The sequence below is a fragment of the Pteropus medius genome, unplaced genomic scaffold (assembly GCF_902729225.1).
Source record: "Pteropus medius unplaced genomic scaffold, Ma_sr-lr_union100, whole genome shotgun sequence".
NCBI lineage: Eukaryota > Metazoa > Chordata > Mammalia > Chiroptera > Pteropodidae > Pteropus > Pteropus medius.
Genome location: NW_024349141.1, coordinates 1,236,559 through 1,250,758, shown reverse-complemented (window position 1 = coordinate 1,250,758; position 14,200 = coordinate 1,236,559). Strand labels below are relative to the sequence as shown.

At 37.9% G+C, this 14,200-nt stretch overlaps 1 protein-coding gene across 1 annotated transcript in view; it reads right to left on the bottom strand.

Annotated features, from left to right (window-relative positions):
• CADPS (calcium dependent secretion activator) overlaps nt 1-14,200 on the bottom strand; it is a 445,139-nt gene that overhangs the window by 160,702 nt on the left and 270,237 nt on the right. The window contains 2 exon segments of the mRNA XM_039880531.1: nt 1,670-1,736; nt 12,394-12,533. Of these exon segments, the coding sequence (XP_039736465.1) occupies nt 1,670-1,736; nt 12,394-12,533 (207 nt within the window).

Genomic DNA, 14,200 nt, shown 5'->3' with positions numbered 1-14,200 from the left:
CGACCCAGTGTGACCGTTAATCAAAGTGCCATGGCCTGCCCCTGCTAAAAGGTGGGTGTGTGACCAACTCAATTCTCTCTCTCTCAAATTTGGCCCTCAAGTGGAGATGCAAAGATAGAAAATAGTCAGAGCCAATTTTGTCTCATTACCACATCAGTGACACTGGCCATGGTTCCTGCCACCTGAATTTTTGGAACTTGTCTGGGTCCTGTTTGTAACAAGGACTAGTCATTCAGCTTTTTCTACAATCCATGACCTACCTCAAGAGCCTTCCAATATATTTTTTTAAAAAAATCTGAATTAGCTTGAGTCTGTTTCTGCTGTTTGTATATAAAGAACTCTAATATATACTCTTCTGGAAATAAAGGCTGGACCTCATAGTTTTTCTCTATGACTTATCAATGTGCTTCACACAAAGTAGATGCTCAATAAATATTGGTCAGTTGCTAGTCTGAGGAAATGATCTCAGGATCAAATGTCTTCCGTGGCTTAGCATGGATTATTTTGGGTGTTTGGCATAATTCCAAAGTTTTCCTTTGGCTAATTTATTTTAAGGTTTTGTTGTACTCTGTAGCAATCACAAAAGCAAAGATAACGTCTTGTTTACAACCAGAGAAAGGCATTTTGCCTTAGCGGTAGAGACGTGAATAGATCTATAGAAAGTCTGGTGTTAGAAGCTCAGGGTTGGTAGAACTTTCAAGGCCATTTAGATCTAAGAGGCAGTTGCCTCATAGTGAGGTTTCAGAATCGATAGTGATTTAAATACTAGTCAGCGCTTAGAGCCAATAATAAATACTCTGTTAGTCACTAAATTACAAGTTGACTCACTTTATGACGTCTTTCAGAGTACAGCATAAATTAACTTTTTGCAAATTGAATTATAGTTTACATGCTCTAGTGGAATCTGCAAATTAAATGAGGCAATGGCAAATTCCTCTGTAAACTGAAAAATCCTGATGCAAAAAGCAAACAAACCAAAAAAGGAAAAAAAAAAAAGAAAGAAAGAAAAAAGGAAGGATTTTCAAGGGCATGTATCACTATTTCTGGAAAATTTTTTTTTCTTAAAGAAACATTTGAGAAGATGTGTTTCAGGAGGTTACATATAGTTATAGAAGGTCAGTTAAGACTTTGGAAGCCCCGAGCATCAAGAATAGTGGAATGCTCCCCTATAGGCGATTAAAAATCAAACATACTAAACAATAAAATAGATGTAAAAACTCCAAGTAAATTCTGAATTTTTCCATAATGAGTATCTTAGTGCCTTTAGAAATAGCAGATTCTTCTAAAACAATGTCAATGTCCCACTGTCCTAAACAGGCACATGCTTGCTCCCTCCTTGGGGTCCTCCATCACTGACAAGGGTGGGGGAAGTTCACTTCCACTTACTTTATATAATCCTATATTGTCAGAATTTAAAAAATAATGAGCATGCATCATTTTAAAAAAATTTAAAGTGATATTAAAATAGGAAAAAGAGCGCAAAGGAGCATCCTGATACTGAAAATGTTTTGTATCCCTCTGAATGGTGGTTGCGGGGATATACGACATGACAAAACTTCCTTGAGCTGAATGCTTGAGCTTTGTGTACTTCAGGTAAGTTTACCTCAATTAAAAAATATTAATTAATCCTATCAAATCCTTAAAACTGATATGAGAGTTGAAGAGTTACCTGCACCAACACAAAAAACCTTTTCTTCCATCTCTTCCAGACATTCTTACCGATGGCCCATAAATACCTAAGGGAAAAGAGAAAGACCAGAGTTGCATTAATGCTTGTGCGAGTGCACTGTTTAATGCACTTTACCGAGAAGCTTGGCACTCATAAACCAGGAAATGCACGTGGCTCGGAAACAGCAGATTTTGGAACTGTGTGGCTCAGGCTAAGAAACATCAGGCAAGGTTCACTTCCACTTATAGATGGGGTTGTGGTCATTATCAGACTTGACTTAGATTCTTTGACTGATTCCAGAAAGCACCTTGGAAAATGTTACATTGTAACTTAATTTGTATAAGTGCCAAATGTCTTTTAGGTAGGGAAACCCCTGAAAGGTGTTGTATAAGAGAGGAAAAAGAGTGCTAAATCTCACAACTACCAACTCTTTTATCTCTCGTCAAGTCTCATTCAGGAAAATCTACTCTCACTTTCTTTTGCTGTGATCTGTCAAATGCAGGAATATTACAGGGGAGAAATTTCAAGTCCACATAGCAAGTCCTCCCTCTACCCTTCCCCCTTTCCTCAAGTGCTCTTCTGTTGATGGAAATTAATCTTTATACAGAAAATAAAATAAAAAGGAGGATTAAGAATTACAGAGGCACAGATCAAGGGTGTTTGGAGATTTTAAGATCAGTGTTACTAATTCATTCATGAATTATCCCGTTGGCCTTGTGGATTGTTACATACTGAACTGGCATTGATCAAGGAAGTGAGGCTGGTGGTTTTCAGGCTCTACTGGACCAAGTAAGAAGAGATCTGGTCATACTCAAATATATTCAAATAATCAAGTTCCTAAAATGGCTTTTACTGCTATCAAAACCAACTGGACAACTTCTAAATCCTAACCTCACCAAGAATCAGACAGTTTCATTTTGGAACATAAAGAAGAATACACCCACTTAAAATTTATACTGTTTGACAAATGTCAATGGCTCTTGGGATGGCTGGTGTCCAAAATCTACTCAGATCTTTAAGCCAGAAACTGGGGAGTCATCCTGGGTCCTTCTGTTTCCTTATCTTCATTCATCAGTTATCAACCGCAGTTGATTTTTTACCTCCTGCAAAATTCTTCACTCTGCTCAGTCTTTTCACATCAGACCTCTACTATTTCAGTCTCAGTGCATGTTTTTGCTTCTGTGAAAAACTACAGGGGAAACTCTTAGTGGGTTTCAAGGGCACCAGAATGATTTTCATCTTCCTGGTCATGAGATAGATTCTATCATCTGCAAATGCTATCATGGCTTTTTCCCTGCTAAAACCCCTTCAGTGGCTCTGTCCTGTTTACATGAACAGATCTCCAAACTTTGGCCACTCACATTCCATTTTCACGATTTATCCCATACTTGTCCACCTAATCTATGATTTACTTGATGTTTTTCTTTAAATTGACTTATGTTACATGAACAGATTTATTTTGCAAGACAATTTTATATTGTAGCCTCGATACACTGATTATATATTATGTAACACATTAAAATATGTAAGTAACTACTTAACTAATACGTGCTTGTCTGTATATCAGTAAATGATCTTGTGTACCACTAGTGGTATGTATACACTCGGGGAAATGTTAGCTTATAGAGACAAAATCCAGCATCTTGCCCTGGCCTCGAACTCTCTTCATTTTCTGGCCCTGCTTAACTTAGAGTAAGCTTCAGCACATTATATTATCTGCAATTACTGACCACACCATAAAGTTTTACACCTCCATAACTTCACACATGTTATGCTGCCTGGAATATCTTCTCCCTGCTTCTGATGTCGATGTTAGAACTCATCTTCTTCCTAAGTTTAAATCTTTACCTTGATGTCATCACCTCCTGGGCCCCACAGATAAATTCTGCTGGTAGCAATAATTTATTTGCTTTTATATTTATCATATCAACTAAACTGTGAACTTCCTGAGGGAAGAAACCTTCTTTCTAAATTCCTAGCATGGGACCTTCTTTTTAATTTACTAGCCTAATTTCTTATACATTTGACCCTGGAAAAACATGAGTTTGAACTGTGCAGGTCCAATTATATGAAGATTTTAAAAAATAAATGCAGTCAGCTCTTCATATCCGTGGGTTTCACACCTGCAGATTCTGCATCTACAGATTCAATCTACAGTGGACCAAAATAGTATTTTCACCTTCCCAACAGCAGTTTTTCAATCTTGGATTCCTGTGGACGTCAACCTTGATTGAATCTGCGGATGTGAAAGGCTGACTTCAGAGTTAAAAGTCATATGTCAATTTTCGACTGCGCAGGGGTCAGTGCCCCTAACCAGGGCATTGTTGAAGGGTCAAATGTCTATGGTAGGTGGTAAATAAATATTTGCTATATTTTAATTGGATTTGAATGTCATGTTCTTGGAAAACCAGAGTGATCTTTATAAAGATTTCTGATGAGATTTTAAAATGTTGCATAAAAATATGCAATGCATTGCCAAGTTTTTCTTCCAAAAGATATTCCATCTATTTTTATCTCCTCTGCTATTAGAGTCAGACCACCATCATGGCTGCCTGGCCCATGGCAACAGGCTCCTAATTTGTCTCCCTGCTTTTACTCTTGACCCTACATACCATTCATTACCCACAGGCAGAGTGATCTCTCAAATGGGTACATCAAATCATTAATACACTCATTTTAAATAAGGATGGAAAACTAGGGAAGGGTTTAGGCAAAGGAGTGACACAATTATATTTCTATTTAAAATGATCCCAGTGGCTGCTGGGTGGTGAATGCGTTATCGATGGAAGGGGCAAGAAAGAAGGCAAGGTGACAGTTAGAGATGGTTACAATGGTACAGACAAGAGAGAGAGGATGGTGGCTGGACCAAGGTTGAGGACATGGAAATGGTTGGCTGGCTGATAAACTCATCAGTTCTAAAGCTAACATGATCAGCTCTATTGTTACATGGATCACCTAGCTGTCCTAGACAGTGTCCTCAACTTTCTTGAAATAGTATATTAACATCTTCATGGCAGAAATGGACATCCAAGGAAGGTTTGGCCAAGGACAAGAAGAGAGGGTTATTGGCCTGTACTGTTTAAGAGATAGCCTTCTAGTTCTAGCTCTGCTGGTTAGTCCGAGGTGTTGGGCAGAGTGCTTAACCTCTTGGTGCTCTGGAAAACAGGGCCAGGGTTGTTGTGGGGATTAAATGAGATGATGCTTGGAAAGTATAAGCATGAGGCATGGTGGGAAGTAGATACACATTAAATGTAAGCCTTATTATAAAATATCTCTGTTTACAGAGGAAAGCATATCATTACTTGTAGTAAATAACAGCTAAATATGAGAAGAGAAATCTGCTTAGACATATGTACATAGATAAAATAAAAGGTCAAATAAAGAAGTGTGTGAAAGGTTTTGCATTTTAGTAATGGCTGGTAAGTTTGTAACAGTCCCATACTTTTCGGGAATTATATCTGGCAGCTCCTACCCATTTTCTCTTTCCCCTTAACTTTAATCCACATAAAGAGATTTGAAACAATGAACGTAGCTACTACATCTAAGGTGTTTATAGTTTTAACTGATGAGAATAGAAGTAGGGAAAGGAGTTCACTGGTATCCGCAGAATGTAATTCATACTGCATCATTAATTTTCTCTCATAATGAAAATACTAGCTACCACCTAGTGAAGTTTTACGAGTCTTCTGCACTATGCCAAGCACTTCACGTGAATTTATTATACCCACCTGGAGGGCTTAAGAGTTTGAATCTGGAGCCATGTTGCCTAGGTTTATGTGTGACCTTGGGCAAGTTACTAGGCTTATCTCTACCTCAGTTTTCTCATCTGTTCAATGGGAATAATACTAATGGTACCTACTTCAAGGATTCTTACAAGGAGTAAAGTAGTTAATAAAATAAAAATGCTTAGAACATTATCTGGCACAAAGTAAACACTATTAGGTATGCCATTATGCTATTATTTCTACTTTTCATGAGGAAACTGAAGTTCAGAAAGTTCAAGTAACTTCTCTAGGGTTCCACAGCTGATGAATGTCACAGACAGAATTTAAACCCAGAACTACCTGGTTCTAGAGCTTTCTTCACCATGCTATTCTTCCTCCCAGTCTAGATGACAAACTTTGGTTTCTTTATTAAAACAAAGAACATGAATTGCTATTCTAACTGAACAGAGAGGATTTCTGGTGAAAGGCTTCTTAATGGAAAAACTGAGTGGGATCAGAGAAAAATTAACAACACTCTCTTGAAAAGTATCAGTTGGTTTGCATGAAGGAGAGACTTTTCCTTTGAGGTTTTCTTTAGAGTTTATTGCTAATTGGGCACATACCAGAAGATGTCGAATTTGAGAAAAATTGAGGGCTACAATGTACTGTTTCTGTCTAGTCAGCTCTGGCTCTATATTTTATTTGGTTGAAACATGCTCATTAAACAGAATGAGAAGTACCTGGAGCAGATGGAAGTTCTGTCATTGCCATCATAGGTGGCTTTCCATCTCTAGTTCATCACGCTACAGACAAATCTATCTGTGTGGGCATTAGTGGTCCTCAACTCTCTCTTTGGGCCATCTAGAAATGTGGAAATCTGGATTTATGAAGACATAAATCAGTGTTCTAGTGTAGTGAGCAGAAGTTTAGCCTAGTGGTTATATCTCAACTCAGGGTGGAAATACCTAGGCGAGAATTCTGACCCTGTCATTAACTGTTCTTTGGCTCGGTTGCCCTGTGCCTCAGTTTCCTCAGCTGTAAAATGGGGATAGCATAGGATCTACTTCATTCAGTTGTGAGGTTTGATGGAGATGATGCATGTCAAGTGTTTAGCACAGTAACTGGTACAGACTAAGTTCTTGATACTGTTAGGCATCATTGTTTTTTGTTGACATTCTTACTACGACTATTAGTAGTAGTACTACTAGTAGAAATAATAGTCCTAGTATAAAGAGTATGTAACTACCAATTTTGCAAAGGATTCACCTTTGGATTCTTTATTTCAATTTATGTTCAGCTTTTGGGCACGCATCGATTGGGAAATCAAGTGAGGTACACGTGTTTGGGTTTAGATCTCCAGGTCATATTTTGCATCACGATTCTAACGTATCCTTTCTTGTAACATTTTCGTGAAACCCATGCCAGTGGGTCACTGACATCCCTGTCATTCGCTAGGGACGTTTTAGTTATACAAGAGTCCAGAGTGAATTCAAAGGACCAAAAAGAGATGAGGACGATGCTCTTGGGTTCAGCTTAAGTCCCTTGAATCTCAATCAAATTCATGGAAGACTCCCTTGCCTCAGTGTTCCTCTGCCATGGAACTACTTGGCAGGGAAGCATCCAGGGTGTCATCTGTACATAAAAAGGGACAGTTGTCCTTCATGTGGTGTTTGTGAATGTAAATGAAGTAGTATCTCAGCTCTATTTTTTAAATACCTTCTGTACTTAGCACTAAGTCATGAATGTGAGGCTGCTCAATAGCTTATTCATGGGGAAAGTTTTTATTGTGCATCTTCTCCTAGGATGCCCGAGGATGAGAATCCAGTGCAGGGAGAAGAGTATGTGCCCCCTTCAGGACATTTGCCAGAATCACCTGCCCCCGAACACCTTACAAAGGAGTCAAGATGTCTGAGAGGGATATAGATACCAGGGATGCTGAGGTTTCATATTGAGGACTGTGGAGCCAGAAATGACTGAAGAATCTAGAAATGAGGAGTTGGTGCCGTTCTGGTTGAGGTGGAGAGTGAGGCATTTGTGCTCCCTGTGTCCCTGTGCCACCTTAGTGTCTAGCCCATCACAAGCGATAATCAGGCAGACTTTTTTTTTTTTTTTGCCAGAAATTCTTCATGAGTATTTCTTCTAAGAAGAGCAGTCACAGTGAGACAAAACCCATGGTTCCTACCCGGAGGCTTTTCTCCCTTCTCTGGGGAATGAAAGAGAGCAAGGAGGGCACTAAGACTCCAGATGCCTCAATCTTCTTGCATTAGCCCAGCAGGAAGTGTGGGTGGAGGGTAAGTGTAAAGCATGGATGAAACCAAACAACATTGATGACAACCATCACCGACTCATCTGTATTTATAGCTCTTACCATGTATCGGACTCTATAGGGGCAAACACTATCATTCCCTTCATTTTATGCTAAGCAAAATTGAGGTCCAGAGAGGTTAAGCAACTTGCCTTTAGTTAGTAAGTGGTAGTGTCAAGCAAAATTGAGGTCCAGAGAGGTTAAGCAACTTGCCTTTAGTTAGTAAGTGGTAGTTAGTTACATTTCAGGCATTGACCTAATTGGCATTTATATATAATAATAAAATAAAGAAGATAAAATAAAATTATTAAGGTATTAATTAAAAAGAAGGAAATAAAAGAAGAAAAAGGAAACAAAGATCAGATGGAACAAAAGAAGACAAATAGCAATTTAATTTAAACCTAATCATATCAATAATCACATTAAATATAAATAAGCTAAATAAATATCCCAATTAAAAGGCAGAGATTTTCAGGTTGTATTTAAAAAGCTAGACCCAACTCTATGCTGCCTATGAGAATTGTACTTTAACTCTAAAGCCATAAATAGGTAAAAAAATTAAATAATGGAAAAGAATTTAAGATGCTAACATTAGTGTTTTAAAAACCTGGAGTGGCTAAAATAAATTTACTTTGTCATGCAAAGTAAATTTTAGGGCCAAGAAAAGATCATTTCATAATGACAATGGGGTCGATTAATCAATAAGACATAATAATCTTAATTGTGCATGCATCTAATATTAACAAACAGAACTTCAAAATATATGAAGCAAAATGAACAGAACTATAAAGAGGAATAAACAAGTCCACAGTTATGATCAAAGATTTCAATATTGCTCTATCAATAATTGATAGAAAATCAAAGATTGAGAAGATTTCATCAACCAACTAAATCTAATTGACATTTATGGAAAATAAACCAATAAGGAAGATAAAAGGGAATCCAAAGAATATTTGGTTAGTCCAGTCTAAGTATTCTTATTTGGGATTCATCGCTAATACGAATGGTGTCTTGGAGACATAGCGAGAGGAGACAGGAGTGTGATGGTTTTGAAGAACAAGAAGTCTAAAGTAGTGGCACAGCTAAGAAAATGGAAGAGGAAAGGGAATTTTAAGAAGCATGGTTGACACTTATTAACTTTATGCCCTTTGCATTTTCTTGAAACATAAAGGAAAATCAGAAATACTATTATTTATTCCCGGTTGTTGGTCCGTGGTTCATCGAGTTTAAGTTTCAGGTGCACTGTTAAGGTTGAACTGAAACAATTCTAGACCTGGCTCTGAGGTCTACTCTGACTTGGGCAAGTCTTTTTACCACTCTGAGCCTCAGTTTTTTTATTTTTAAAGTGGGGATTCATTTACTCATTTATTCATTTATTCAACAAATAATTTAGTATGCTCTTACTATGTGCCAGGCCTTATAGTAGCTACCTTGAACAAAGGAGACAAATGTCTTTGCTGACAAAGAACTGATAGACTAGTGGAGAAGACAGATAACAAACTAATAAACAAAGAATTATATGATATGTGAGACAATGATAAGTGTTCTGGTAAAAAATAAAGCACAGTAAGAAAAAAGAAGAAGGACACAGGTGGGCCAGGAAAGGCATTCTGATAAGGTGCAGAGGCATGCAGAAATCAAGGTGAGCCATATGGACATCTGGGTCGGAGGAAGGAGCATTCAAGGCAGAAGAAACAGTGGAGACAAGGGGCTTGTGGTGGGGGTGCACTTGGAGTCTTTGGAAAGAGTAAGAAAGCAATGTGTCTGAAGCAATGATCAGGGTCAGATAGGTAGTGAAGTCTTCATATGATAGAGCCTTGTAGCCATGGCAGCAACATTGGCTTTTACTCTGAATGAAATGGGGAATCATTTGAGTGGTAGGATCTGACTCGTGTTTTACAAAAGTGGCTGCAGGGTGGGAAATAGACTACAGGAAGGCAAGGACAGCAGGGGGATTGCTTAGGAGGCAAGCATGACAAGTGAAGGGGAGAAGTAATGGAGGCTTGGATTTGAATGGTGATGTGGAAGTGATGAGAGGTTGAACTCTGGATTTACCTTGAAGGTGCAGTGAAGAGAATTTGATGATGGATGAGATGACGGGTGAGAGAGATAGAGAAATGTCAAAGATGACTCTAAGAATCTAAGTCTGAGCAGCTTGGTGAAGGGAGAGGCAATTTATTAAGATGGGAGGATAATAATACCTAATCCTTGTGAGGCTGTTTCAGGAATGAAATGAGATAATGTATGTGAATGCACTTCCTGAACTTAAAACACCATTTGGATGTAAAAGATGAAAAATTAGAAAGCCACAGAGAGTTGCTAATTCTCAAATATGACAAATACTAATGTTTTAAGACCAAAAAGCAGTACTGATTTTCTTACTGATGTTTTCTATTCAATAAAGGAAGTTATTCTGAATGTTTCAGTGGCTCATTTGAGGAACCACAGCCCACCAACAAGGAGTAATTCTGATATTCTTTTTATGTTTTAATAAACATTAAAGTGGATACAATTTATAACCTCAGCCATATTTCTTAAAAAATTTTTTCTCTCCAATTCTCTAAGCTGCGATGGCTCTGATATTTCTATCCCCTTTCTCCACACAATGGAGCTCAATATAGCTACTTAAAGTTTAAATAAAAAAAAAAAAATGCAGTTCATAAACATTTCTATTTTTCCTGAATCATTCCTTGTGCAACTAAGGTTGTTCACTCCTGATTTAGGCCACACTGGGGCTGACAGTGTTATATTAAGGCATCCATTGTTCACTTTCCAGAGCTGTTCTAGGACCTCTTGGTATATTTCCCGGCAGGGTTAATTTTTAAATGGCAGCCTAGTGATATGAAATTGCTATGGAACCTGTTAGACTTGAGTCACATATTTCTTCTGTTGTCTGTAGGGTCAAGGTTGTCTGAAATATGTTGATAATTTTACAAATAAATCAATAGAAAAATTATTGAATTCAGACCAGTTAGTTCAATTTCCAACAGAGCAAATGAAGAGAATGCAGGAATTTGTGCAATGGGGAAAATAACATCTCAATAGATCCTCTTAAGGAAATTTTTTTAAAAAGCAGTTTTGAGGACAAATACGTTCATTCATATTTTTGTTCTCTCTCTTTGGTCTACTCTACTCTCTTCACTTCTCTCTTTTGCTGTCCTATTCACTCATGCTCTGGTTCCTTTAGCAAATATTTACTGATTATTTATGATTTATAAGTCAGTGTTTTGCTACAGATGGAGAATCTTTTCCTCTGTGCTATGGAAAACTAACAGAATTTTCCAACACTTTGTCTTGAAACCAGGATGTTTATGTCCTGGATCCCTCACTGGCTTCTGTTTAAATCTGTCCAAATCAGTGGCTAGGCCCTGGTACTGGGTTTCTGATTTCTCCAAACTTCTAATACATACCAATCTCAGTATTCATGTCAGTTTTACCACTTTAAGTTCTCTCATAAACACATACCCCAAAGAAAATTAATGAGACATTTTTACTTATCAGAGGGTTTAAGCAGAATGATAGTTGGTTTGCAAATAGAACCTGTAGAATCCTTGAAAAACCAATCCATTCCCTTCTGTTGGTTAAATATCTCCCTATTCAGGGTTATACGGCAGAACTCTTCCCTAAGTGATTACATTTTTTGAGATAGTAGGGTCCAAGCAATTTTGTTTAATAGGCCATCACTCAGCATATACCCAGCTGTCAGTAAACATTTCTGTACAAATCGTTGGTTTGATCTGTAAAATAAAACTATATTTTACCTATTCTTTTTATCCTAAATGAAACTAATTGATTGGTCATTCCTCTCGAATCTTAAGAAACTGGAGTTGGTCAGACATTTTCTATTTTTTGGCCATTTATTTAAATGCTACACTGCACACTAAAACTGACTCAATTTGAATTGCTTGAAGGCTGCCAGTGGCAAACCTTCAACCTTCACACCTCCTGCACGCAGTCATTAATGAAGTTGTGAGTGACTGATTTATACAGTCTGAAAGATCTGGATGTCTTTGAGAGGGTATATGAAGCCAATAAAATCTCTTAAATCAGAATCACCTAGCATGTTCTAGGAAGGTTTTAAATTGTACTGAAAATCTATTAGAAAAGGAGAAGAAAATGATTCTATCTTGACAATTAACACAAATACAAATACAGTAATCATAAGAATTGAGGAAGCAATAGTATAGTTGGCCCTCTGTTTCTGTGGACTCTGCATCTTTGGATTCAACCAACTGCAGATCAAAAATATTTGAAAAAATCATTAGCTGTTGCTGATGTGTACTATGTAGTTAGGCCTATGATGGCTGTGGCTGTACTGAACATGTACAGACTTTTTTCTTGACATTATTCTCTAAACAATACAGTATAACACCTACTTCTATAGTCTTTACATCATATTAGGAGTTATAAGTAATCTGGAGATGGTTTAAAGTATATGGAAGATGTGCCTAGGCTATATGCAAACACTACATCATTTTATATAAAGAACTTGAGCATCCATGGATTTTGGTATCTGTAGAGGTCTTGGAACCAGTCCTCTATGGATACTAAGGGAGAACTGTAAATATCAAAGTCAAATATTTTAATAACCTCTCACGAATCTTTTATATTTCCTTCCACATATTATCTGAAGATCAGTTTTTCTTTAAAAAAAAAAAATTAAAGAAATGAATGGAGGTGTGTCCAAAATTGCCAGTCAGAGAAGATACACTTACCCAGAATGCTTCATGTTTTGAGGCTTATCCATTCGGACAGCAAGTTTGATTTTGAGGTCTTGATCAGGACAGTTTTTAGAGACTGTCATTTTGTGCCATTCTGACTGTTTGGGGCTGTTTGGGGTGGGATGGAGAATAACCTGTTGAGAAAAAGGACAACCATCTTAGCCAGAAACACTATAATGGGCGTATTTTTATTGATGAGCGACTTTGCTGCTGATTGCTGAATGTCCTGTCCAGGTCCCACAGCCAGAGAGAAGGCAGTTACATGAAGTACAGTTCTGGCCATTGGACTTAAATCCAAAGTACTACCTACCAGTCATGACTGCCTCCTGCCAAGTGGCTCGGTCTGAGGACAGAAGTGATGTTGTCTTGCTTTCTTCCTCTCTCTCCCTAGCTAACTCTGTAAAAGTAAGGATTGTGATTTCTGTGATCCTGCTTTTGTACATTTCCAAAGTTCGGAAATACTAAAGCAACCCAGAACAGAGGATATTCTCCACTCCTAGTTCTCTTCATATAAGGACACGGATGTATGAAAGGAAGAAACATCCTTACATATTAGAGAGCACTTCTAGTCCGCTCTTCCCATTCCTTAAGATTCCTTCCACTATTTCAAGAGGAGGAATCCCTCAGAGGCTGCAGGGGAAGATGGAAGGGACCTTATTTGATGAATAAGAAATGTAATATTTAGAGAAGGGAAGGGACTTGCTGACAGTCACATATTGCAACCTGATTTCATCTGCAGTTTTCATCTTATCATACAACACCCAGCTCTGTCTTGACACAGAAGGAAGCACACACAGCTTGAAGAAGGATTAGCTCTTAGAGAATGCTTTTCACCAGTATGTTTCAGAGATGGTGCTCTGATTTGGGACTTTTGCCTCAGATGCTGTGAACAAAACAAGGAGGGGACATCTCATTACCTCAGATGCTGTGAACAAAACAAGGAGGGGACATCTCAGTAAATCCATTTCTGCATTTGAGATGAAAGAATTCTCAGGAGCCACATGGGATCTGGGGAATGTGCACTTAGGGAGGAATGAAGTATTTGGAAAAAGCCCCTAAACTAAGGGAACATGAACTAAATATAGGCACAACAAAAGCTGGGCTTGCTAAGATTTGCTTCTGTGATGGCAGCATGCCCTGGTTTGTTGCATGTTGCTCTGGCTCTGTTTTCAAAGCATCTATTTTCTCCAGGTGCAAGGAAGGCTGGCTTCTTTCACCTCTGGAGGGGATAGGAGGGACTCAGAGTTTTAGGGGAGGACACTCTAGCCTTCCGGATGCTGTGTCAGCTTCCCTGCCATGACACAAGCTTGGCCCAAGCTTGGAGAGTGGGAACATATTGCTTTCCGGGTGATTGTGGATCAAGAGCTCTGAGAGAGTAAGAGACCATGGCAGAAAAGCAACATCAGCCTACTTTCATATGCCTGGCTTGTGGTGATTTTTCACTCCTAACCGCAGGCCTGACCTTTTCTTTTTGTCATTAAATGCCTTCTCTCTGATCAAAGAAAATTTATATATTTTTTTCTGATGACAAAATTAGAATCTTCTCAATATCTTATGACATAATTGAAATACAAGAAGGCCTGATATTTTAGACCAGAGTCTGCCAAAGTTGTTTTTTTGATTATGTCCTATGTCAGTAAAATATTTTTGGACAATTATCTCAATATCTGTAACTATAACTCTATTAATATAAACATATATCAATCAAAATAAAAGCATACCTTGGAGATATTATAGATTCAGTTCTAGACTACTACAATAAAGTGAATATCACAATAAAGAGTCACACAGTTTGGTTTTC